The sequence below is a fragment of the Vidua macroura genome, chromosome 1, assembly GCF_024509145.1.
Source record: "Vidua macroura isolate BioBank_ID:100142 chromosome 1, ASM2450914v1, whole genome shotgun sequence".
In the NCBI taxonomy this organism is placed as follows: domain Eukaryota; kingdom Metazoa; phylum Chordata; class Aves; order Passeriformes; family Viduidae; genus Vidua; species Vidua macroura.
In genome coordinates, this window is record NC_071571.1 from 106,497,956 (window position 1) to 106,523,078 (window position 25,123).

A 25,123-nucleotide genomic window follows, 5' to 3' on the forward strand; every position below is an offset into this window, starting at 1 on the left:
GGGTGGATTAACTGTATCTCCTGCTTTTTGGGGGATTGAGAGAGGAGGAAGTTTAGAGGGGTGGGTTTTTTTGCAAACTTTGTTCCGTAGTGTTTCAACAGCCCTCACTGCCAGACTCCAGGTGAAGTAGCTATAAATACTGTACTACCAAGTCATTTGTAATACATTTTAGGTCACACTATTCAAACAGTACCATGTCCAGTGCAGTCCTGTCCAGAATCACTTCCAGGTTAAGGGCAGGGCTGTAAGGGCATGAGCTGACCCAGCAGGCAGCCAGGTGGCAGATTCCTGTACAATGCAGCCACTGAATCCTGGGGCCACCAAGGATTTCTGCACAGGAGTCAGAAGGAGAAGAACAGGATGGAGCAGCTCTGGGGCTCTTCACACAAGGACCAGGTGCTGCTTGGCTCTTTAGAAATGTAGAGATTACCTTGTGCATAATGAATTTTACAAGTGAGAGGAGGGAGGGGAAGGGCAGGGTGTGAAAAGAGAGATATTAGGGGAGGATGACTCCCCAGGACAACTGGAGTTACTGACAGACCCATGTGTGTGTTGTGGAGATGGGGAAGTGGGACATAGCAGAGGGATGCAGGAAATGTGAAGGAGTCACATGGGGGAAAGGGAGGTAGCAGCTGCTTTGGAGCTCTTCTGGAAGAGGTCAGAAAAAAAATGTAAGGAATCCAGTGGCAAGGGGATTTTTAATCATTGAGTCTAGGGGTGGCCAACCTCGGGTCCAAAATTTCAGTAGTAAAAATGTGGAGAAAGCCAACTATAGAAACTTCTAAAGAAAGAACCTGTGCAACTTAATGACAGCTTCAGCCTGAGTTACAAATCTGACGTGTATTTATAAACCAGCAAGGAATGAACTGTTGATGTGCATTCCTTTGAAATGACATGGGAAATGAACACTTTGTTTTAAGTGCCTGTAGGAAGACTTTCTGGCATTTTTAACCTCACATTCCCAAATTTTCACAGGGACAGATGGAACTGCTGAGCAGGTGGGATACCAACAGGAGCTATATAACATCTAGCTGTGTATGTGTTCATCCAGGGGAACTTTGTTGTGTGATAGGCACGGCAGGTAAAGTGTCAGAGACCTGCAAAATTCTCAAGGTGTTTGTGAGAGGGGAGATAGGGACATGTGGAGAAGACTGGAGGTAACTGAATAGTGAGTTATTGCACAACACAAGTCACGTGGTTTTTACCTGGTCTGGCTAAAATTCAAATTGGTTTCAGAGGACTAATTTATCCCAGCCTGGTTCCTAAGTGTCTGGTATCTACCAAGCTGACTAGCTGAATTTGAAGAGAGGCCCGTGACAGGAGAAGCAGGGAAGCTAAGTCAGGATGGAGGCATGTGAGCCAGAATCCCATTCTTCTACCTCACTTGGGTAAGTGATGTGGTGTTAATTATGAGATGTTCTGGATGCAAATCACTTCCTAAAACTGTTAAATGAGCTTTTAGATTTTCCTCATATACCACTTTCATAAAGCAGAAATTTTATGTACAGGAGATATTCCAATTGTGCATGTTGAATTTGCAAAAAGACACTAATTTGCATTAATTTCTCCTAATGATATTGTACCCCACAGCCCAGGCTTTATATTGATGTTTTCAGAGTTTCTGAGAGTGTTCCTGGAAGCACTGCCTTGACAGGAAAGCAGGAAGGGCTACAGAAAGACTGGGTCCTGGGAAGATATAAGCTGATTTTTAACACAGTTCTTGTTCTCAATTAGTGACCCTTTTCTTGAAGTACTTTCGAATATCCTACAAAATATATTAAAGCAACAAAACCAGAAATTTTGGATATGGCTTCTACAGTCTATTTCAACAAGTAACATTTTAATTGCATCATATTCTAGTGCTGTTCTAGTTCTGTTTTCACTTGTACTAATTTTGACCTAGAGTTACTACACTGAACTTATCCTGGATTCACATGGATGTAAGTTGACATTTTGGTTCAGAAATTAAAAAAATTTGCTCAGGAAGACAGCAAGTTCTGTGAAAACGTGCAATTAGGACTTTGTTCAATGTATCTCAGCACTGGAGGGACCACATATTTCAAACTATTACCTGATGGGAGCCAAATTTTGTTTCTGTGCAATTTAAGGTGGACAGCATGACTGGCAGTTTGTATTTAAGGACAAAGATGTAAATACAAAATAGTATAGTCAAAATTTTGCCATCAAGCTTAACAGAATGGCCAATGTGGCATATTTTAGGCTGAAAATTGGATTATGCTAAAAATCTAAATCTGAGGAAATAACTTATTGTGAATAAAGAATTTTCAGTTGGGAAAAAATGTCAAAATTATAGAAAAAAATCTGTTTTCTGTGCTTGCTAAAACACAGAAACCTTTTTCTTGTAAGTTCTATGTTCGTCCCAGACATGTGATGGACAAACATCTTTTTCTAGAGCTTTTGCTTTTATTCCATCTGGTCAGCTGAAATCAGGATCTCAGCCACTTTTTGGTTGACAAAAAATAAATAAGTAAGTAAGTAAGTGGGATTAGTCTAGAGTCTTCAAAACAGGGACCTTCGGCTATATAGTAATAAAAGACTAAATTTCAGAAGAGCTGGACCACCAGCAACTTCAGTTAACCTCCTACCCAGGCATTTAATTTTAAACTCTCTCTTTGATGAATGGTCCCAGTTTCAGCAGGAGTTCCCAGGTAATTTTGAAATGTAGGCTGTTTATTCAGTATCTCCCCTGGACCTGGAAGTGCTTTGCATTCCTGTGGGGCAAAACCAACCCTTTTCCATATTTGACATAGAGCTGAATGGTGTGTCAATACTGAAGAAATGCTTGTCCTGCTGACCAGCATGTTGGAGGCAGAGGAACATATATTTGGAAAACTGCAGTACAGGCAGAACTAGGAAAACCTTTTAATTTCCACTGTCTCCTCACTTTTACCAGCAGTAGTATTTTGGACTAGATATCCTGAAATTCTGTATTAGAAAACATCTTCCAGCAGTCTGTTCACTTGAAAGTCAAAATATATTCCTTTTGTCATCACAAAATTGCAGATTTAGGGACAAATTCTGCTGCTTTCTGAGTGCCTACAGCTGCAAGTTGAGTTGGCGCATCTGTGCTGCCATATGAATACCAGACGATTTATGAGGTGAATTTCCACTATAGAAAATTGTCTTAATTTATGGTAATAATCTTTTAGAGCTGAATTTCAGTCTGTAATAGCTGCTAAGCAAATTCAGTCTGTTAAAGTAAATGTACATTCACTAAAGAGTCTCAGTGAAGCTAAGTAAAAAATACAAATTTTGGAACTTGTGTCTTTGCTAGTTTTCACACACAGCTGAAGGATGGGCTGTGTTCCTTTGATAAAGGGTGGAAAATCAGGGAATGGACATCAGTCAGCACACCAGACTTTGGGCTGAGTTTTATCTGCGTGACGACATTAACTCTGTGAGGCTCCACCAGAGTGGGTACAAGGGTAATTTGGTCTCACTGCTGTGTGAAAGTAAAATAGATTAGTCTGCAACTTATCTTGAAGACGGGGTGAGTCAGTGAGAACTGGCACTGAATCCAAACACTGAGCCTTAATGAAAATTCAAGGCAATGGGGTTTTTTTTCACTTTGTAAGATTGCCAGGTACTGTTCAGATGAATTAAGAAGACACAGGCCCTCATTCTGCCTTTTTGCAATACATTAAGCATCCTTGTTGAAATGTACCAGTGTTCATTTAAGAAGCACCCTCAGTATTACTGTGGCATTTTCTCTGTTAACAAGTGTCAGATTGGACACTTATCTGGGGGCTCAGCCTTCCACAGTTTGCTGCCTGCTGGAAAAAGATGCTAAAACACTAACACACCTACAGGCTGCAGGAAAACTCAGCGTGAGTGTGAGCATCCCTCAAGCAGTGCCCTGATGTGAAGGTGGCCACACATTCTCTGCAATGACACGAGTCACTGCAGATTCCCAAAGGTGCCCTTACTCCTTCCCCAGCGTGGCAGTCGTGGCTGGGAGCAGAGCACAAGCCGCCCCCAGCTGTGACTAACAAGGGGAATGATTCAAGTCTCAGCACACAGGGAGGCAGTTTTCTTGGCTGTAAAAGGCTGATGTGTTGATTACCAGTTATGCCATGAAAAGCTGACAAAAGCCTCTCCTTTATGTCTCTGTTCTCTTGCAAGTTCCGGGAACCTTCCCAGCACATGTGGATAATGGAAAGTTTGCAAGAAAACAAGTTTTAATGCTTAAGCTTACATGCATGGTTGTCCAGTACTTTTAGCAATCTTCCAGTGTTTGATATATTGTATCATTCATTATCCTTTTTTGGTTGTAACTAAATTGTCCCAAAATGCAGCATTTAATTTATTTCTCAAAGTAATTGTGCAAATACAACAGAAGGGGTGCTCAGAATAGGGACTGCAGGGACCAGCTGCATCTCAGAAGTTTCCTGAGAATGTCAAGTGAGCTTCATCTTATGAAGTACTTCAGTAAACAGCTTCTACAAGCCTGTCCAAGTTAGCCCTTTTCAGTTTTCTAGATAATGCTTCTGTTTTATATATCCTGGTCCTAAATCCTTACTTTCCATACTATGTTTTTTTAGTAGTCACTAGCATTATCAGCAAATTTTCATTGGTTTAAATAATAAATCATACTAGCAAAAGTAGTAAAAAATTAGTATAATTATGTTTTCCAAAGCTGTATTAATTGACTGAAATACTGTTGTTCCCTTGTACTTTTCCATACTCACTTCTATACTCTTCAAGGAAAAAGTTGGACTTCGGCAAAAAGAGTTTTCCTCCAAAATTTGGCTGAAAGCTCTGAAGAAAGTCCAGCAACTGGAAGAACCAGCTTTAAAGAAAAAAAAAGGATCAAGATGAGAAATGTGTCTTTTCAGCCCTACATAGGAGACATATACTTGACTTTGTTGTTGCCTCTCAAGGTGGACATCTGTGCCCACTCTGAGGAAAAGCAACAACACGGTAGTTTTGTTTAACAAACCGGGTCAAAGATAACTCACCAAAGCTCTTAGCATTTTCTGGCAGTATTAGAGGGCCATTATTCAACAAAACTAACTATCCTGGAGCAGTTTCTCCCCCTGTATTAATATAAGTAGGCTTTTAATCCTTTGGATTAATTTTATTTTGTTTCTTGAACAGACTTATTACCTGCTTTATAAGAAAAAAAACTAAACCCCCTCGTGTTCCAGCATACACTGAACCTTATCACCTGCTCTCTCCATCCAGTGCCATAAAACATCTGGAAGGGTTATCTCTTTTAATTCTGAGCTCAGCTGGATGTGAAAGACACATCTCCCTTGGGGCAGTGAGGCATCTTGTCATCACCGTGAACTTCCCCTAGAGACATGTATTTTCTGTGCAGCAGGCCAGAGCAGAGCCACACGTATTTCCATCTGTAGGGATTAGAGCCAAGGTATTTAACTACTCTGACCTCCTGTGTGTGATAGGCTGTGCAATTCTAGCCAGTTACTCCTGTACAAAGTCCAATGACTTTGTTTTTGGCTAAAGCATATCTTTTAAATGAGGAGTCGGGCTTGATCTAAAGCCATTAAAGTACAGGGAATCCCCTGTGATGGTAATTTGTTCCAGTTGTAATCACCCCCACTGCTTTTTTTCCAAGAAAAGTCTCTACCTCCAACTTGTAGCCAGGAACATATGTTACTCCCACCTCTACATAAGAGTGCCCTTTAGTGACAGTGCTCCATTAAAGCACCCAAGTTTCAGCCAAGTCTTCTGGTTTTCTTTTAATTACTGTTTTCTTCCAAGTATGAAAAGCATCTGGCTCAATTTAAGCCTCTCACTGTAAACCCCAGACTCCTGGTAAGACTCATAGCAGTGGAAACACCTGGTGTGACTTGCAGCCTCCCCACAAGGGCACACTAGGGTCATTAGCTCAACAGCAGCTCCCTCTGGTATGTGCTGCCTTGGAGCCAGTGGCCCTCAAGACTCCTGACCCCATCAGAAGCTGCCCTTGGCCACCAGCAGACCTTTTTGTTCAGTCTTTGAATGACTGGCCTGGCCCTAAGCAGTAGAGCTGGTCCAAGGTTGTCCAGCCTGCAAGTACTGTGTCCAGCACGAGAAGGCTGGAAGCCACAGCACCAACAGTGAGTTGGGCTTTTCGAGTCGCTGTGCTGAGCTGAGTTCTCATCGGTGCTGCAATGCCCGAGGCTGGTCCAGCTGCCAGCTCACTGCAGCAAGCCAAGAAGATGGCTCTGCTCTTTTGTCCTTAACACCTTAAAAGATGGGAATGCTTTAGCAGCCTTCTTGTCATCTCACTCGTTATCTTCTTTGGAGCCACTGCTCTCCATGCACAGCACACAGGATTCGTGATTTTGTTTCCACCGTACTCCTAGATACCCTGATATTAATTTTCCTGTACGTGGTCCCAGTTTTTCCTGTGACTCAGCTTGTTTGAATGGCTGCCCTGTACTCATCATTATGTTCAGTTATACACTAAGTTTTGTGCTCCCTTGGAAAACCTATAAGGTTTGTGTCTGTGACTGAGAGAGGCCAAAGAAGGATTTCCTGCAAAGCTGTATGGCATTTTCAGACAATCCAAAATATTATGGAGCAACTAAGCAGTTTGCTAACTAATGAAATAATGATTAAAAATTAAGTGCTCTTCTGTCCTCTGGCTTCTGTCCATGTACAGTAAAATTTTGACCTGAGTTTGCTCATGCACCTTGGCAGAAGACTTAGAGGAAATTTCTGTGAGTGCATTTAAATTTCTTTAACAAAGCACACAGCAAAACAAGGAGTGGAGGAAAGAAGAACCTGCATAAAAAATTATACTGCCTAATTTCTACAGGAGTGTATCAGTTTTTTGCTGGGCATATCCTCTCTCATCTTTTGGCACAAGAACTACCAGGACATTTATGAAGCAGTTTAATCTATTTTAACTGTGCAGCACAATTCATCTAAAAATTTACAGACATTGATCTCACCAGTAAAAAATAATATTCATATAGTAGGATATGAAGAAACTGAATACATTTATTCTCCTTAAAATTATTTTTGAAACTCTTAGTTTTCACAGCTTTAAAGTCTTGTCTAAGCTATGTAAATAGAGTGATGCATTGTTGAAACAAGCAAACAAGATGTCATCTTTTCTTGTGGATCAGGAAAGAAGTGTGGAACAAGAGGAACATGCAAAGTAGTGAAAACTCTTAGTCTCTTAAGTGAAAAGGCTACAGCAAATGTGTTCAAATAATTATTCCTTTTGGAGACTGGAGTAAGATTCAAAGTATGAGGAGGTACGAAATGTGCTTTACAAACAAAGTCCACATTTCATTGAAAAATAAGGTTCTGCTCATACTGAGAACTCTGCTTTTTGTGATGTGTGCCTTTAGCTATAGTTTATGGTTTTCAGCATTTCCAGCTCTGCTTTTCAGGAGGATATAGTTCAGCCATGGAAAAAATTTGTACTGGACTGAAGCTTACCACACAAGGAACTAGCCAAGAAATGAATGTACTAAGTCAAATAAAACTGCGGAGAAACAGAATTTTTAGAAAATATTTTTACTCTTAATACGTGAAAATTATTTTTCAGCCTATTAAAATATATAAACCTCAGAGCACTACTGGGACTAAGTGCCTGTGGGTTCCAAAGACACAAGGAAGAGTTATTTTGTATTTTATTGGATTTTCCCTAAATAGGTTATAGTACCGTGTGTTAATTCTTTTTAAATACAAAGTTTCCACTGAGCTGCCAATTTGGCTGCTTCACCTGCTCTTCTGTTTTATGCTTTTAGCTTGACATGCCTGGAACAAAAAACATTTTCCAGCTCCCTGGCTGAGTGATACACCTGCACTGGTGTAAATTGCATGTAAGTCTGTGGAAGCCAGAGAGGTTGCACTTGTGTAACTGAAGCTGTGATAAGGAACAAGAGTGTTTAGTGCAGTTTAGTGCTAAAAACATTTGACACTTGCTTTGAACAAATAAATTACAGTGTCTGCACACTTAGTTGGAAAGGCTGTGGGTCAAGGGTGTGATGTATTTCTCTGCTGGAGTTCAAAAGAGCAGCTGCAGAGTATGGCATAAATAACAGCAGATATTGACCTCTTTGAGAGTGAAAAGGCAAGATATATTGACCCTGAAGTCAAATATTGACCCCAGATTTGTTTCAGTCTTTTTTTTTTTTCCCCTTCAAGGACCAATAAATCTTGGTATTTGGCAAAAAAATCCAAGCATGGAAATGCAAATTCAGGTTGGACACAAATATGGTCAGTTCTATTAGCTTTCTAAGTTCTTGCCACTTTTTACAGAAGGTACAGAAAGGGGCCATTTTCTTTGTATTTTTAGTGGTATATCATATCAAAACAAGGAAACTGATTACAGCCGTTATTTGAGAACTTCAACATTCCTCAGAGAGTTAAGTGTGGTAAAGTTACAAGTGTAGAAGAACATCAGAAATCAGTGAGAAAGTTCTAAAGTGGATATGTAGGTTTGCAGTCCAAAAGTCTTTGGCATTAACTTCAGGCAGAATAATTTTTTAAAATGAGCTTAGACATCTTGACTATTTGAGTTCACTCAGTTTCCTTCTTCCCTCTTCCCTGAATAGTTGTCCTCCAAATTTTTAGTTACCTTGGGATTGCTTTCACTGAAACACAAGCTAATATTTGGTTTGGGGTTTTTTATTGCATAGGGTTGTACCTTTCACAAGAACTTTTAATAATATATTTATGTGTCAACTAGGGAAAAAAAAACCCCAATGTCTCTTATAATTTTTTGTCTGAATTAAAATTTACCAGTTCCCACTTGTAACTATAGATTTATATTATGTCTTCTGCCTCTTAATTAAAGTGCCCTGGGATTTTCTCTTCATTCAAGCACATACATTTTAGAGTGAAAAGTTCTAAGTTTTTCATTTAGTCTTTTGGGTAAGAAAATTATTTTGTTCAATTTAAGCCTTTCACTGTCAGTCTCAATCCTATGATAAAGCTTGTAGCAATGAGCCTGAAATGCATGGTAAGATCTGAGTCTTACCAGACTGAAGACTAGTAAGTAGTACTTAAGTCTTGACTTAAGTCAGACTTTAAATAAAACTTAAAAGACTTGTAAGTCCTATGACACACGGCTGAGGGAGCTGGAGTTGTTTAGCCTGGAGAAAAGGAGGCTCAGGGTTGACCTTATCGCTCTCTACAACCAGCAGAAAGGAGGGTGTAGCCAGCTGGGGGGTCAGCCTCTTCTCCCAGGCAACAAGTGACAGGACAAGAAGACATGGCCTCAAGCTATGTCCCCTGCCAAGGGAGGTTCAGGCTGGACATCAGGAGGAATTTCTTCACTGAAAGGGTTGTCAAGTATTGGAATGGACTGCCAAGGGAGGTAGTGGAGTCACCATCCCTGGAGGTCCTTAAGAAACAACTGGATGTGGCACTCAGTGCCACGGTGTAGGTGACAAAGTGGAGATGGGTCAAAGGCTGGACTCAATGAACTTGGAGGTCTTTTCCAACCAAAATGTCTCTGTAATTCTGAGATTCTTAGTCCTCCATCTGCAGATGTGGAATCTCAGGAGACCCTGGTCTCGTGGCAACTGCCTTCCCCTTGTACTGCTCTGAAGACAGAGACCCTAAAACTGACAGGCTCTGTTAAAAAATATTTTGCAAAGACTTGGTTCTCCATGATTTCATAAGCTGTTAGGGAAGGGATTATAGCAAGGAATGTATGTTTCAGGAAGATGATTCTTTTTGCAGGTATTATTATTTTTATTATTGTTGTTGTTGCTGTTGAAAGTGTAGCATATGTTTTCATGTTTAATGGATTTGTCAGCTTCTGTATTTTTGTGATTGCAGTACAGTTTTCACCTACTTACCACAGTGATTGCATTGACATTAGGAAGGCAGCAGGGTAGGTGCTATGGAGGCAGGTATTAAGTTTGTTGTCTAATTGTTGGCTAATTCCTTATCTTTGTGACTGCAGTGCTATGGATGTCCTTCTGCATGGCTTTTCCTCACTTGTAACAAGCAGATTTAATTGATCATTTCCCAGCATTTGTCAAGATAGTGCAGATTTGCTTATTGCTTTATTAGAAGGGAAAACACAAATTACGTTCCCCAACTACATTCCCACCTCTGTACAGGAAATTTCTTGTAGTAGTTTACAGAATAAAAATTTCCTCTCTGGATAAGGGTGAATATTAACCAGGGAAAAATCCCAGAAATTGTGACAGTATCAGGTGGAAAAAATCCATTTATCAGGGCTGTTTGCTCCTTTCATTGCACAGTCATTACACATTGGCACAGGCGTTTGAAAAAAAAATGTTCTGGTTGCCTGAGGAATTCATTCTAAGTCTGCTTTTTATCCAGGAAATTGGATGCTAGTGAGGTGTGAATGAACCAGGGTTAGGGAGACCTCAGAAGTCAGAGATGCTACAGGACACAAGGAGACAGGAGAGGGGGAAAAGGGAAGAACAGAATGAGAAAAGTGAAAGATGGAAGCTGCATTGGGACATAATCATTCCTTAACCTAGAGATCCAGCTTCACAGAGGAAAACTTCCACTTTGAAAAGATAAGATTCTGGAAAAAGAGGCACAGAGAGAGGTTGGTTATGTTGGAGGGTGGAAACAGGATTTATTGTGTCTGCCATCAAGCCTGCAATATTTCTGTAGAAAAAGCCCTACCTTTAGAAAGTGGTTTTAGAAGGGCAGTGAGGTGGAAAATAAATCCAGGCCCTGACAGCTCCTCTCCTTTGGAGGTGATTTAATGCCGAGTCTCAATTCAGCTGAGGGGAGTAAGGCAGCACACTTCCAGAGGAACAGCGCTTATACCTAGACATAATTTCTCTCCTGTAGTTGAACATGTAGCCTCAGGAGATTAGGAATGAATTTATAGCCAGTGGACTTGTGACCATGAGCTATATTCAGTGCAGTGCCTATGGGGATCCTTTCTTCTCAGTTCAGTATTGGTATCTCAGCCAAGCATTCTTGATATCACAGGGAAAAGGCTAATCAGAAGTGGCAATTTGCATAATTAAAAGAGTAAAGCAGGCTTCTTTATACCTACTGTTTTCTGAACTCACTTTTTTTTGAGGTCCTACTGCGTTCTTCCTTGTGGTCCTCTTCATTATTGGGGTCACCTTCCAAATAAGAGGTCTATGTAACTGCTAAGTACCCAACATGGATAGAAACACTTTCACCTCTTCTTTTTTTCATGCACATTAATCTTTTAAATTCCAAATAATGTCCTCAGAGACTTTTCATTTGGAAAAGAGGTAATTTTTATATTAGAGTGGTTCTTAATGAAGGCACCAGGACCATTACCACTAAATCCAGAAAAGACTGTATAAAGGTACATATATTAATTTGAGGCATCAAATCTTGGTTAATTTTTTTTCAATTCTGCTAATGTCAGCATTTATTGCAGCATTTGAGCTGGAATATAACAAAACCTGTAGTTACAGATACATCTGCAGGTTTGATTTTTGGCATGAAGTTGGGTATACTTGTTCAGTCTCAGGCAACAATTTTTTTCCCGCTGAAAACCTCATCAAAAGTATCTCAGTATTTTTCCCTAACAAAAAAACGTAAATACGGTTTTTATGCTTCAAATATGGTTGGAACTATTTTGTTTGGTTCCACCCAATGGGTAGTAGATGAGAAAAAAAATCCTGATGAGAAGGGCATGCTCGTTGTCCTTCTGACTACTGAGTGAAAATTGGTTTAGATTCATATGAGCTACAAGAGTTTAAAAGCACACTTTTCTGTAACACATGGTATTTTACAATGCTCTTAAATGAATGACCTGCCTCAGCCATGTCAGGGGTGCATGTGTGCACAGAAACTTACATGGAACAGATGGCTGCCAAATACTTCCACTTAACTTGTGAAGGCACATAAAAAATTTAATTTCTGTAGTTAAATGGAATAGCATTTGTGGCAACATCAGCAGATACAGAAATGTTGCTTTGTTGTGCATGGCTGGAGTTTCCACTGTTTCTTGTTCTCTAAAACAGTGATGCAATGTTTTTAGCATTGCCCTTAAATTTAAAAGTTGCAGAACTGGTAAAAGAACAGGTGAAAGCTTTCTGTGAAGAGCATCATTTTGGCATCTGTGCCCTGGATGACTTCATCATGTCCTTGGTGAGTGGCCCTGCAGCACAGGTGGCACTGCCGTGGTTTTGGCACCTACAAAACACTCACAGCCATGGAGGGGATCATGTTGCCCTCTTCAAGAAATGTATCAAAAGCCACAAAGCATGGAGTTAACCACTTTTTCTGCCTAACATTTAGCACCATTACTAGGGTCACTAACACCTAAATACTGTGTTATAAAATTAGAGAATCTTAGGAAAAATATACACTTTGGGTGTGATACCTCTTTTCATCCTTTCAGCTGAATGTAAATTGAATTAAGGTGGAAAATCATGTACATTAGTCATCAAATTATATAATCTTAATTAGGATCTATGTTTCATTAGGAAGCATATTTATTTCAGAATGGAAGGCCTGGACTTTGACAAAAATGGCATTACTTTGCCATCTGGCACAACTCTGAAGGACATATCCCTTCCTTGACTTTGCTAATGCTTTGTTACCTCTGGTTTTATTTAAATCATTGAATGGAATATCTTCCTTGTCTTAGGAAACTGTTTTACAAAAATCTGACTTTGATCTCCCTATAGATCTGGCTATATTTCTTCTTGCAAGTCAGTCTAAATTCTTCTGTATTGAGACAGAGTTTGAGAGAGGCTCTTTATTTTCATGTATCGTGGCTGTCTTGCCTGTCACTGAACAGGTCTTTAATTCCTGCATAATTTCTATCTTCTTTTAACTGTTCTAATTTTTCTCTCATCTTTTGAACAGCCTAATTAGATTTTTAGGTTTAGTTCCAAAGACATGGACTGAGTGATCCATTACTTGATTTTCAGTAACTGAGGACAGACGCATCTCTCTTATTCCAGACAGTTATTTAAAAGCACCAGCTTTTAAATAGATATGTTTGTTCTGGTTTGAGTTTGTCTTTAAATCTAATAGCCTATGGGATGCTGGACTCTCTGCTGGTGTGATATTCTTACCACATTGTTATGGCTGGACCTTAAGCTACTGTAAATCCATGATTTTTCATAAAATTTACCACACTGGTTCTTCAGCTCTGTTTGTAATATTTGCCTAACATACAGTTCAGATACTCAGCAGTCTTTGCTTACCCTGTGTTGTAGTTGGGCTTTTTGTATCCTTTCAATTAAAATATTTAGTGTTTAATCACAGTAGGACATTGTTTGGTAATACTATATAATTAAATGGTGGTGGTTGTTGAAGTGTATAATTAGGATTTCTGACAATTCATTGTGATTCTCTGGACTGCTGCAAAGAAGAACAAAGCCAGAGAGAAAATGCTGGCTGGGTTATATAAATAAGTGAGAGATGATGGTCAGGCTGAAAATGAGGGTTCTCCCCTCCTTTAATGAAAGGGTTTGTGTACATTACATAGAATAAAGTATTTCTTAGGCTGAAAGCTTTCCAGAGATAATAGTGTTGGCCCTTTGAGACTCTTTATTATGTCAGATGTGGGATTCTGATTTATGGGAAGTGGCCGCTGCCTCCAACAGGCTCAGTCTGGTGTGTGGAGGAGAATTTGCTTGATGGCCCCTTTGTGCAGAGCTCTGGGCTGCAGTGTGCAGATCATCAAGGGCTGGGTTTTCCCAAGGTGTCCCAGAGAAGGAAATCTCTCATGTTTAATGAAGTACCCTGGGCTTTTGGGACAAAGTGCACCCCTTCCACTTCAGGGGATGCAGGAACAGGGTGAGCTGTGCCAGCCCCAGCCCCAGCATTGCCCCCTCAGTGTTGAGAGTTGCTCTGCAGAGGTGGGATTATGAAAGTCCTGGTGGAGTGTTTGATTTTCTTAAGCCTTAATGAACAACTCCTCCCCACTTATATTTTTTAAGGGTCTAGGAATCTGTTGTTCTCCTAGAATGCAAGCTGAAAGTCCCACATAATTACATAGTGTTGGCAGAGTGGTGCCACCTTGGAGGTATTTGGGCTTAGCCCAGGTGTGTCAATCACTCATCCTTTCCCCACCCTGACCCCTGCTGAGCATTGTCTGTCACTCCTGGCATTCCAGAAGTCTGTCGAGTGATTGGGCAGATTCAAAAGATGCCCTCCACCCCCGGGGGGGGGGGGGGGCATTGGGCCATCCAGGTGTCCTTTGTCCCCTGAGACCTCCTCTCCCATATCTGGTTGGTGGGGTCCCTATCCCTTCCCCCCTCCCCTCCCCCAGGTAAGAGAAGGGAACCACACAGTCCGGGGAGTTCTGGTGGAGCTGTGACTGGATTCAGAGGCCTGCGGGCCAGAATAAAGGCTCTGGATTAAACCCTCCATCAGAACCGACTCCTTTCCTTCTCCATCGCCTTAAGGCTTCTCCGGCAGCGGGAAGCCTGAGGAGCGGACCTGTGCGAGGGAAGCTCCATCCCGCCACCACCTGAGCTCCAGCTTGCCTGAACTTGTCTCCATGCACCCAGCTGCAACATCCAGCTAGCCAAAAGTGTCTCTGGGGTGAAACACCACAGTTGCCACTATTTGGTCCAGCAGCAGGGGCCAGACAAGCCAAGGCACGTCCCGTTCACGATGTTGGTACCACCAATAACATAGCTGCAAGAATCGTAGAACAGTTTGGGTTGCAAGGGACCCTTAAAGTTAGTCATCTAGTCCAAATGCTCTTCAGTGATCAAGGACATCTTCATCAAGATCAGTTTGCTCAGAGCCCTGTCCACCCTGACCTTGAATGTTACTGGGGATTATCTACCACCTTTCTGAGCAACCTGTTCCTGTTTCACCACACTCATTGTAAAAATCTTCCTTTTATTTAATCTGAATCTACCTTCTTTTGGTTTAAAGACATTTCCTCTTATCCTATCACAAGAGGCCTGCTGAAAAGCTTGTCCTTATCTTTCTTATCCATCCCCTTTAAGTCCTGAAAGGCCACAATGAAGTTCCTTTGGAGCCTTCTCCTCTCCAGGTTGAACAGTCCCAACTCTGTCACCCTGTCTTCATAGAAGAGGTGCTCCAGCCCTTCTAATCATCTTCATATTCCTCCTCTGGACCCACCCCAACAGGTCCATTTCTTATCCTGTGCTGGGCACCCCAGAACTGTACACAGGTGGGGTCTCACAAGAGCAGAATAGAGGGGCAGAATTGCCTTCCTCCACTGCTGGCCACATGCTTTTGATGCAGCCCAGGATGTGTTTGGCTTTCTGGGCTGCAAGAGCACATTGCCAACCCATGTCCAGCTTTTGTACACCAGCATCCCTAAGTCCTCCTTGGCAGTGCTGCTCTTGATCTGTTCATGCTCCAGCCTATACTGATACCAGGGACTGCCCCAACCTTGTACTTGGAAAGAAAGGGCCACCAGGTGAATAAGAAATCTCAAATGTGAAGTTCAGGATAAAATCACAGGAACTGGTGCCACAAATCTCACACTGGGCTTTTGAGGTGTGTTTTCTTCTCTCCAGAGGTTATTGGCACAAGCTGCCAGCTGTGTAACAGGGCAATCAGATTATGCTGAGCACTGTAGAAACCTGTGGAGATGGAGTGGCTTGGGTTGGGTCCATTTATTTATTAATTTTGGAAAAAAGAAGCTCTGTGTCTTGCAGTGTTTACTTGAAATATAGAGTGGCTGTTTCAGCCTGTGTCTTGCTGCCATGCTTCATGATTTTCCACTTGGCATAGGAAAACTGCCATGAGTTAGATGGGTTCATACCCACTGCTTAGATTTCAAGTTTAGCTGCTTTAATTGCTTCCTAATAAATAACCAGAAACTTTTTCAAAGCAAGCATGCTTGCCTTTATCCCTGCTTGATTACAAAACCAGAAGCAAAACTAGCAAATTCTGGAACAAATGACAGCATGTTTGTGCTAAATATTTTTTTCCAATGGCATTGCAAAAATCTGATGATTAAGTTAAGGAGGCTGTTGCAATCCACCTGCCCACAAGCCAGCACTGCACTATTTGGGTGAGCAGGACCATTGCCATTGTGGAGACAGAGCTTGCCAAAACTGTGGAACAGGAGGAGGTGTGGACCTTTACACATTAGCTAGGAAATATGTAGGGCATCTGTTTACGTGTAGTTCAAACTACAGCTTTTACAGTGTGAGAGTAGACTCTAAACTGAGGAAATTAGTTTTATCTCAAAACAATAATTTAAAAAGGCATGAAGCAGTTTCAATTTTTACCATTATAAGGAACCATTTCTGAAGTAGGACAGCATGTGGGACCATTGAATCACCAGTTTTGCTCACTGCAACAAAATCATTCCTGAAGGATCACAGGAATTGTTTTCATGAGGTGTAGGTTCATAACCTGTGACACAATACAAAAGAGAAGACAAAAATCTCACTGTGAATTTTGTGTCTGGCTGGATCCAGTAATCTCAAACCTATACAAAGTTATTGTTGTCAAAGATGCTGTTGCCTGCTTTTTCTTGTTGTGCTGATATGGTATGCTGGAGTTTTGTCATTACCAAAGCTTCTCTGTAAAAAAAACCACACACATATTTTTCCATATATTTGAACATAAATGTGTTTGTGTATATGTATATATGAAAAACACTTATATGCCTGAACTTTAAAATCCTCTCTGTCCTATGAGACAAACTTACTTTCATAACTGCTAATCATGCATATTAGTAAGCAGCTACCATTTTACACTTGGGTGCCTGAATTTAAGCACTTAAAGCCAGGTTTTTCAAAACATTTAGATATTTAAACCTAGAGATGAATTCCTCATGAGATCACCTACTTTATCTAGTGAGATAGACACCACTGGGAGTTTGTTGCAACTCTGCAACATTAATTACCTCTCAGTATTTGACTCCTAGTTACACATTGAATCACAGAATGGTTCATGTTGGAAGGGAACTCAAAGATCATGTCATTTCTGTCTCCCTGCCATGGGCAGTGGCACCTGCCAGGGCAGGAGGCCTGAATTGGATGTTTATAGTTTGCTCAGGTCCCTTTAAATATAGGTAATAGATCCACTGCTGTTTTGAAAACATTAGCTTTGAGAAAACAATCATTTGAAGGCTGCAAACTAGGCTTGCAGTCTTCCTTTCAAAATTCAGGGGATGTTATCGCTTTTCAGTGAATCACACTGGGGAAAACCCCTCCAAACTAATGTATTTTCGTTTCCTGCACTACATTTCTTTATCTTATCTTTATTATTCTTATTTCTTGTCATGGTTATAAAGGAAACCTTGTATCTTTGTCAAAATTGATTTGCTAGCAGAAATGTTATGAGGCCACCTATGATCCTGCAGCCAGAGCCAAGAAAAGGGCAGAGAGAGAAATACTTATAAGTGAACTATTCAGGGGAAAAAAAAAAAAAAAAGTGTGTGCATGTCTTATTCCAGTGTTCAAAGATGTGCTCCTGAGATGTAATACACTTGAGGAGTCAGGCATTTTGTAAGGTGGTTACAAAGAGCAAAGCTATTTAGTCTCCCATTAAAACCATGGGACACAACAACAACAACAACAACAACAAAAATCCCCCAAACAAATAAAACCCAAAAAACCCAAGTCTTCCTTCAGCAAAACCGCTTCTTCGAGCCCAAAAGGAATCTGCAGATGTATACCCCCTGCATGAGAACAAAGCTTCAGTCACTGGAATGCAATGCTATAAAAACAAATACTACAAAGCCTGGTAACAGGGGGATGTCTCACTTGCATATTTTTTTGTGAGCATTTTGGTTTGCAGAGAAGGGGGTCCCCAAAGCATGTGAGCCAGCAGGATCTCTTTGTACTAGGTTGCTGTCTGTTTGGCCAGATGTCTTCCCAACAGTGAGGCAGAAAAACCAGAGCTCTTATTAAAATAAGTCAGGGAAAGGAATGGAAAAAAGCATATGTCCAGTGAAATGAGGCACATTGTGTCCCATCTGATATTTATTAAACATTGATCAAATCAGCAGTGAGAAATGTACGTCATGCGGAAGTGACCCCAGCTCCCTGGGTTTGGAAGTCAGTGACAAATGTCTGGGAGCAGACCAACATTGAAAACACGTGTACAGGACACAGAGGAGTGTGCTGCACTAAGAGCATCATTAACAAATGGAGAAGAGCTGACTTCGGCCAAGAATGCCCATTTGCAGGTTTTACATTTGTTCTGTCAGTGGGATGTGTGTGCAGGGTCTTTCCCTTTCATTTAGTCTACAGCTTTCTAGATGAAATGTGATACATCTCCTGGAAAAATTCTGCATTTTATGTCAGTCATAACAGCAAGCAGTCTAGTGGATAAAATTGGGGAATTTCTGCCAAATTAAAGCCTGAGCATGGGTTCCTTCATGCCTCAACTCACAGCTTTTGTGGTAAATCTGCATGATTTTATGCCAACCTGCTGGGTTTTGTGTAATCACAGTAAGCATTTTTAATTGTCTCCCATTTGTTGTTGCTTAATATTTTGGCTATCACATCTTTTGAGAACAACCTTTGAATAAAAAATGTGTCCTCACGACATGGACTAAATGCATCTCCTATATCAGAGCAATCTTATTTGGGCATGATCCTTAAGCAAGGTAGTGGGGAAGAATGACAGGGCAAGCTGAAGTCAGGGTGTGTGCTGGGGAATTTGGGGAGCTCTGATTATACTGTAGTTCATCCCTATATAGAGAGGGTTGCATTCCTGGCTTTTGCATAAAGCCTAATGTATTTAATTGCTCAGAAAGACATCAGAATGAGTCTTCCAAATATTTTCTTCAAAGGGTACCTATATCTTTAGTATTTTTGTAGTAGATTTTATATGTTTAGTAAACTAGAAAGTCTCATGTTACTAGCAGCAGAGTTCAGCACTACCTGTTTGTGATAAGGAGCAAATATAATTGCTCTGAAAGATTTTACTGTATCCCAGGTAAAAGAAAACAAAGGAGCCTGTTAGAGCTTCCTGGCTTTTCACTCCAGCCCTGGACCTGGGTCATGTTGGATGAGGGTAGCAGGGGTTCATTGGCAATCAGAAGTAGTTTTGGGCTGACAGGCAGAAAGCCCCACTACGGAATGCAGTACACAATTCCAGGCCAGTTAGTTAATGGAATCACTCCAGCCTGTATGATGGTTTTAGTACGATGTGCCTGTGTTATTGATACCAACCGTGCTGGACTGTGAAAGGATGGAGAGGTCTGGCTTTTGTTGGGGTGCTGTTCTGATGTCAGTTTGAAATACACTGAAACAAAAAGTTCCAAAAAGCCAAAGTGCTGTTTTATTGAACCAGGGGTAGAGAGGGTTGAGACAAGTGAAACTAGATCCCTGTGAAGCACTGGAACATATATGATGCTTGATGCTGAACTGCAATACATCCAGTGACATCAGTGAAGTTTCAGCTCGTTACACTACCCAGGAAGCCAGAGTACAGTGACAGAAAGCTGGTCATGTCATAAAATGAGTAATCTTACTATGAGACATCTATCAAGTGAAACTTTTCATTGTGCAATTGCTGCCAAAAGCTTTGTTTTTACTTCTGCCTTTCTCTGTGTTTTGTACCTCTGCAGTCCATTATTTTTCCCAGATAAGCATCTAGGCCTACTTCAATTAACATTAAAATAAGGAGGATCAAGCTTTCTGTTTGTCTGTGTGTTTAGAAAGTGAATGTGATGTGAGTTTTGCCCCGAGCTTGTTTTTGGATATGTGGGACTTTCAAAGACAACCAAATTGGAATCTGAATTTTAGACCTTTCAGTGAGAAGGAACCTTGCATTTAGAGCACAGGGGCTCAATGAGCCCATTAGTACTGGCTAAGACCACCAATATGGTGCTCCAGACACCACCAAGTTCCCACTGTGAAATCATTTCAGTCTCCAAATACCTATTGCAAACCTTTAGAAAACTGCACTTTCCCTTTCCTGCTTTTTCAGCAGTTAGAGCTTCCTCACCAGCAAACTCCTTGAGACTGCAAACCAAAGAAAGCAAGTCAGCCCATGCATCACGATCCATAAGCAAACCTGACTACTGAATTATGGACCCTTCACCTTTTTTTTTTTTTTGTGGTGCAGGAGTTACCACCCTTCCAAATCCAAGTCACCAATAAGTGGGCTATGCCACTGCCTGTCTCTGTGCCAGCTCCATCCCTTCCCACCCCACAGGCAGAAGAGAAGCCTTTACTCTCTGGAATTTCTGTTCTTGAGTTTATGCTTACAAGCCTTTGTCTCATTTTCCCATAATGTTCTTGAAAAAAGAACCAGATGTTCCCAGCTGGTCTTATACCTAAACCACACGAACTCAAATCTATGACATCTCTTTCATCACATGGCAACAGAATGTGACGTCACACCTGAAAAGTTTAGAAAAAACATATGATGATGTAATGTAAGGTGGAAAAGACCTGCAAAAGATGCATTTCTGCCTTACCCACAGCGAGTATATGTGCAGAGAGGATTGAAGAAAATGCCCTGTCAAATAAACTTTGTATAAATCCTCTTCCTCAGATGCTCCAATATGGTAATCCGTCCTTCTTCAAGTACCTTAGGTTACAGGAAGCCATTGGAAAATGTCATTGGAGAGAGAAATGCAGTTGACCTGACTCATTATGTTGGTCACCCATCCTTCTTGAACTCAGGGGAAGTGGCTTGTGCTTTTCTCTTAAAAAAAAAAAAAGAAAAATAAAAAACCACTCTGCAGAAGGTCATGAGTTTGGAAAAGTAAAATCATCTGTGTGTTAGGCCTCAGGGGAAATATAAGTTACTCATAAAAAGCTACAGAGCAAGTTTTGATTAGTTAAGTAATCTGGTACATAGAATTTATTAGAGCTTAAAGCTTTCCTGTGGGACTCCCCTAATAGTACACAAATAGAGTGAAATATCAAAGAAATGCATTTTCTGACAGACACAGAAAGTTACGTTAATCCTGGCCTGCTTAACGCACCTTGGAAAGATGGATAAATCCCGACTGTTTCTTCCAGCACATCAGTCCAGTTTTCAGGTTTTTACACATTTGTGCTTCTGATTAATAATCCATGCTCCCAACACTCTTGAGCTATTCCCGAGGAGCACAACGGAGGAAAATTGCTTCCCTAACAGAGGAAAAGTGCTTCCCTAATAGACTCAAAGATATCAAGCTGTTCTGGAAAAAAGTTTAAATTTAGAATAGCATAAATCTGTTTTCTTTCATCAATTTGAGGCTGTTTTTCTTAAGCTTGTCCACAAAGAGAAATTCACCAGCACTTTTTCTGTGGATGAACGGATCACTGTATCAATGAAGCACCCCTTCTTTTCTGTGAAAATAGTGTCCTCCAAAACCCCCCAAAAATATGCAAGTCTCTCTCATTATGGAAAGTGTTTGCATGGTGGTGATTGTTACAAAGCAGAACTACTCCTACCAGTTTTTCACAATGTTCTTTTATTTCTGTGGGTTTTTTTCTGCCAGAACATTTGTTGTGTCCTATTGCCCCACAGGGATACCAAATGCTAAGAAAGAGCTGCTGTAGTGTGATTCCTGACAGAGGAGATGCTAATAAAGGTTTTATTTCCAAAACTCACCATAGTCTTGTTAGCACAATCAGAAAACAGCCACCTCTCAGGAAAGCCAGAGGTTGTCCAGTGAAGCAGAACCTACTTCTCTTACACATGCTAAAATCCCAAAGTGATTGTTTCACTGAACAGATGTTCTAACCACCATGATTTTTTATCCTGGCAGCATAGGCAAATAGGCACCATATGTAAACGTCATCTGCTGAGATAAATAATTTGCTCTTCAGAAAACAGAGGCAAGGAGATGGGGAGAAAAACCCAGCAATGTGTTCTTTGCAATTGTTTTAAATTTCTTTAAATTTTCTGTTGCAGGTATTCAGGAGGGGAGCCAATGTACCAAGTGTAAAAATAACTGGGCACTGAAGTTCTCCATCATCTTATTATACATTTTATGTGCCCTGTTAACAATCACAGTAGCCATTCTGGGATACAAAGGTATGTATGCATTGTGACCAACATTTCAGACAAGTGTCCAAACACATTGTCACTTACTAGCTAGGAATTTGTCACATTTTACCCTAAATATCAGTACTTGGACCATGCTGGCTTTTTGTATGTACATAACAACAAACTGCAACCTTAGAATTTCACTTTCAAATAACTATGACATTTTTAAACCAGATTAGACATTTGAAAGGAAGGTTAAAACAAAATAATCATTCCTCCACCAAGAAGGAGTACTGGAAGATGCAAAGCTGTGTAACATGTGCAACAGCCAGGAATATCTTACTAATATGATATTTATCACAGGAACAAAATGTAGTATCAATATTACTTTGAAATATCTGGAAGAAGAAAAATTAAACCAGGAGGTGCCAGTATATTGACTATCGACAATAATTGTGATGAACAAAGACATTTAGATGCTTTTAATAGTAATTTCAATGATTTTGGTAGTTGAACAATCCAGGAATGGAGAGAATTTCATTTGTGCAAGTCATTGGCTGGGCACATTGGGAAACATGGCTTTAAATTCCCATAAACTCTTATCACAAATTAACTGTAGCTACTTAGGCATTTATAGAAATGTTTTGATGTAAATACCTGCTTATTGTGCAGTTACAGCTATAATAAGTGAAATAAATAAGATGTGAATTTCTGGCATGAAAAGGAAAGTGAGCAACATCATTATGAGCCTTATAACAGGGCATCACAGCTTGCTGCAGAGAAAACCAAGCTAGTTCTAAACTACCTGTCTGAGTATGGCTCCAAGACTAGCTTCAAAACCCCTCCAAGGAGCTGAGTAAATATCCATGTGATTAGCATGCATTGCATCCTGTGCTGCCAACAGCTGCACTCATAGCAGAGCTGACATCACCTCTGGTCCTTTGCCAGGGAAAGAAAAGGAAATTGTAGAAATAGAAAGGATAAATAATTATTTAAGGGGATTTGGCGCAGTTTTGAGTGGGAGAAAATTAAAACTGTTTTGTTTAGGTGGAAGATTTATCCAGGGAAAAGAGAGAATGTGAGGAACAGATAGAGAGATTTAGGTAATCTTGTTTCATGATAAAGCAGACAGAAGGTGGCAAATTCACATCAAATGTAAAAAAAGTGCAGTACATCTATGTGAATACATCTCCTCAAGTAACTGGTCTCTGGAAGTCAGATTTTGAGGGACAAAAAGCAAAAAGCCTTCCAGGATTCAAAAACTTATTCTTGATCTATAAATATAAGATCATTTGGTCAAATGGATTAGGGGAGGCCATTTGCAGCTATAAATCTGCAGAGATCTGCTTACATCAGATGAGAATGGGATCTTTCCAGGCTTAACCCAGCCACTAAATGACTGGGATTTAGCAGAATTTCCTTCAAGAGTTTTATATAAGACTGTCAGTTCTGGGGCTTCCCAGAAGACTCAGCCCTCACTCAGCATCAGATGCAGCGTATCAAGTTGGAGACACTACTGCTCTTTATCTTGCTTTGGCAAATGATTTGCATGTGTGGAGGAAGCAATAGCAATAAGGAAACTGTCCAGGAGACTTTGGGAGAAGGAGTTTGTCTTCCTCATTTCAATCTAGTTTTCAAGCTTCTTTCTCTATGGGGACCCCTAGCACCATCTTTTCCCCAGACTTTGCTCTCTTCTTGAGGCTCAAACTTTGCTTCACTCATTTCTAAACTTCCTTCTTTGAATGAGCAGTCATTCATCAGGGATGAGTCTTTCTGTCATAGCAGTACCAAATCACAGCTATCCAGGACAAGGACAAAAGAATTCCCTCTTCCAAAAATAAATGTAAAAGGTATTGTAGGAAGGTGGATAATGCATATCTTGCTCACAGACCCTAAGACATTTTGGTGACCACTGCTCCACTGCTCATCTTGGTGATTGCAACATTTGAATGCGAAGGGAAAGAGGCAGAGAGACAAAAGTCTTGTTGAATCCAAGTAACTTCTGTAACACCAAACAGCAAATGCTCATATGTGAGACATTAATTCTGCCCTTTGTACCTGCAGTTTAAGAGCTTTGTCTTCCGGGTACCTACGTGCTAATTTGCAGGGAAAACATAAGTTAGATAAAACCCCAGCTGACAGTACATATTCAAATTAATTACTGCAATAGTTTTGATTGTTGAGAAGGAATTAGTCCTTAAAGAAGACCAAAACTCTGAATAAAAGTATATTGTTCTTGAACTCTCCTCTCTGTATCAGAATTTAGCTTCTCTTTTTTACTGCAATATTACACTGAAAGAAGGAATTCTGCTGGCATCAGGGATTCTTTCAGTCTCTTAGCTAAGTTTCTATTAAATTTGCCTCCCACACTTATGTTTATAAAGCCCAAAACTACTTTTAAAACTTTAATTTCCTACGTCGCATTTAAATATCCTTTGTGATTTAAAATGTTAAAACTACTAATCAGTGGATTAAATATAGCAAGCAAAAAAGTAACTCAATGGGAGGCAAAGTCAACACAGAACAAACCTCCAAACTAGTGGTAAAAATTTCATAGTATGTTGGAGAACCCTGAAACCAAAACATGAATGAATAACAAAGAAACAAAACATGAAGGAATAACGAGGCAAGTTTAGTATTCTTCTGCTTTGAGAAGACAAATTGTTGTTTAAAACACTAATAAAGCAATCTGCAATTTTTGCACATACTTTATTAAATTAAATGAAAAATACAAAGTTAAAATTTTTCTGGCACCAGCCAGTGTCAGATTTGTCTATTGAAGATGAATGTTCTTCCTGTGGCTCATTCCAGTAAAGGCAAGCTTGTAGTTTGAATTTATGGTAGTTTTTATTCTCTAGTCAATCCTTGTTTTTTGGTTTCCATGCCCACCATGACTTTCATCTTCATTCTTTTATCTGTCTCCCAGACATAGTTCGCCTGCCATTACCTGGGGCCAACACATTCTGGTGAAATGGCACATTTTGTCATAGTGGCTTAGATGCAGACAGTCCTCACTGGTCTGGTCAGCATCTACTTGAAATTTGGGCTTCCTTTAGAGGATCTTTGCCACATTTTCCACTGTGTTCTTGTCAGAAAATTAGATGAGAATGCAGAGAGACCAAGCTGTGAATTAAGGTGAAGTTAACCAAAGGCAAGTTAAGACATACACAACTTTGCCTTTTCAGAGCGGACAGATTGTTGGGAGCAGCAGAGCAGCCTTTTGTATGGGATATTACAGCTGATCTGCCTGTTAGCCTTTTTGTGGAGAAGGTGAAAAGTGGCTGTTCAAGTCTGGGGCACTCGCTAGACGTTGACTTCC

General features: G+C 40.4%; 1 protein-coding gene across 1 annotated transcript in view; it reads left to right on the plus strand.

Moving 5' to 3' along the window:
- The window catches only part of COLEC12 (collectin subfamily member 12), a 94,723-nt gene that overhangs the window by 56,281 nt on the left and 13,319 nt on the right, over window positions 1-25,123 (plus strand). Inside the window, exon 3 of the mRNA XM_053994703.1 lies at window positions 21,730-21,852. Coding sequence (XP_053850678.1) covers window positions 21,730-21,852 — 123 coding nt within the window. The remainder of the gene's footprint in view (window positions 1-21,729; window positions 21,853-25,123) is intronic.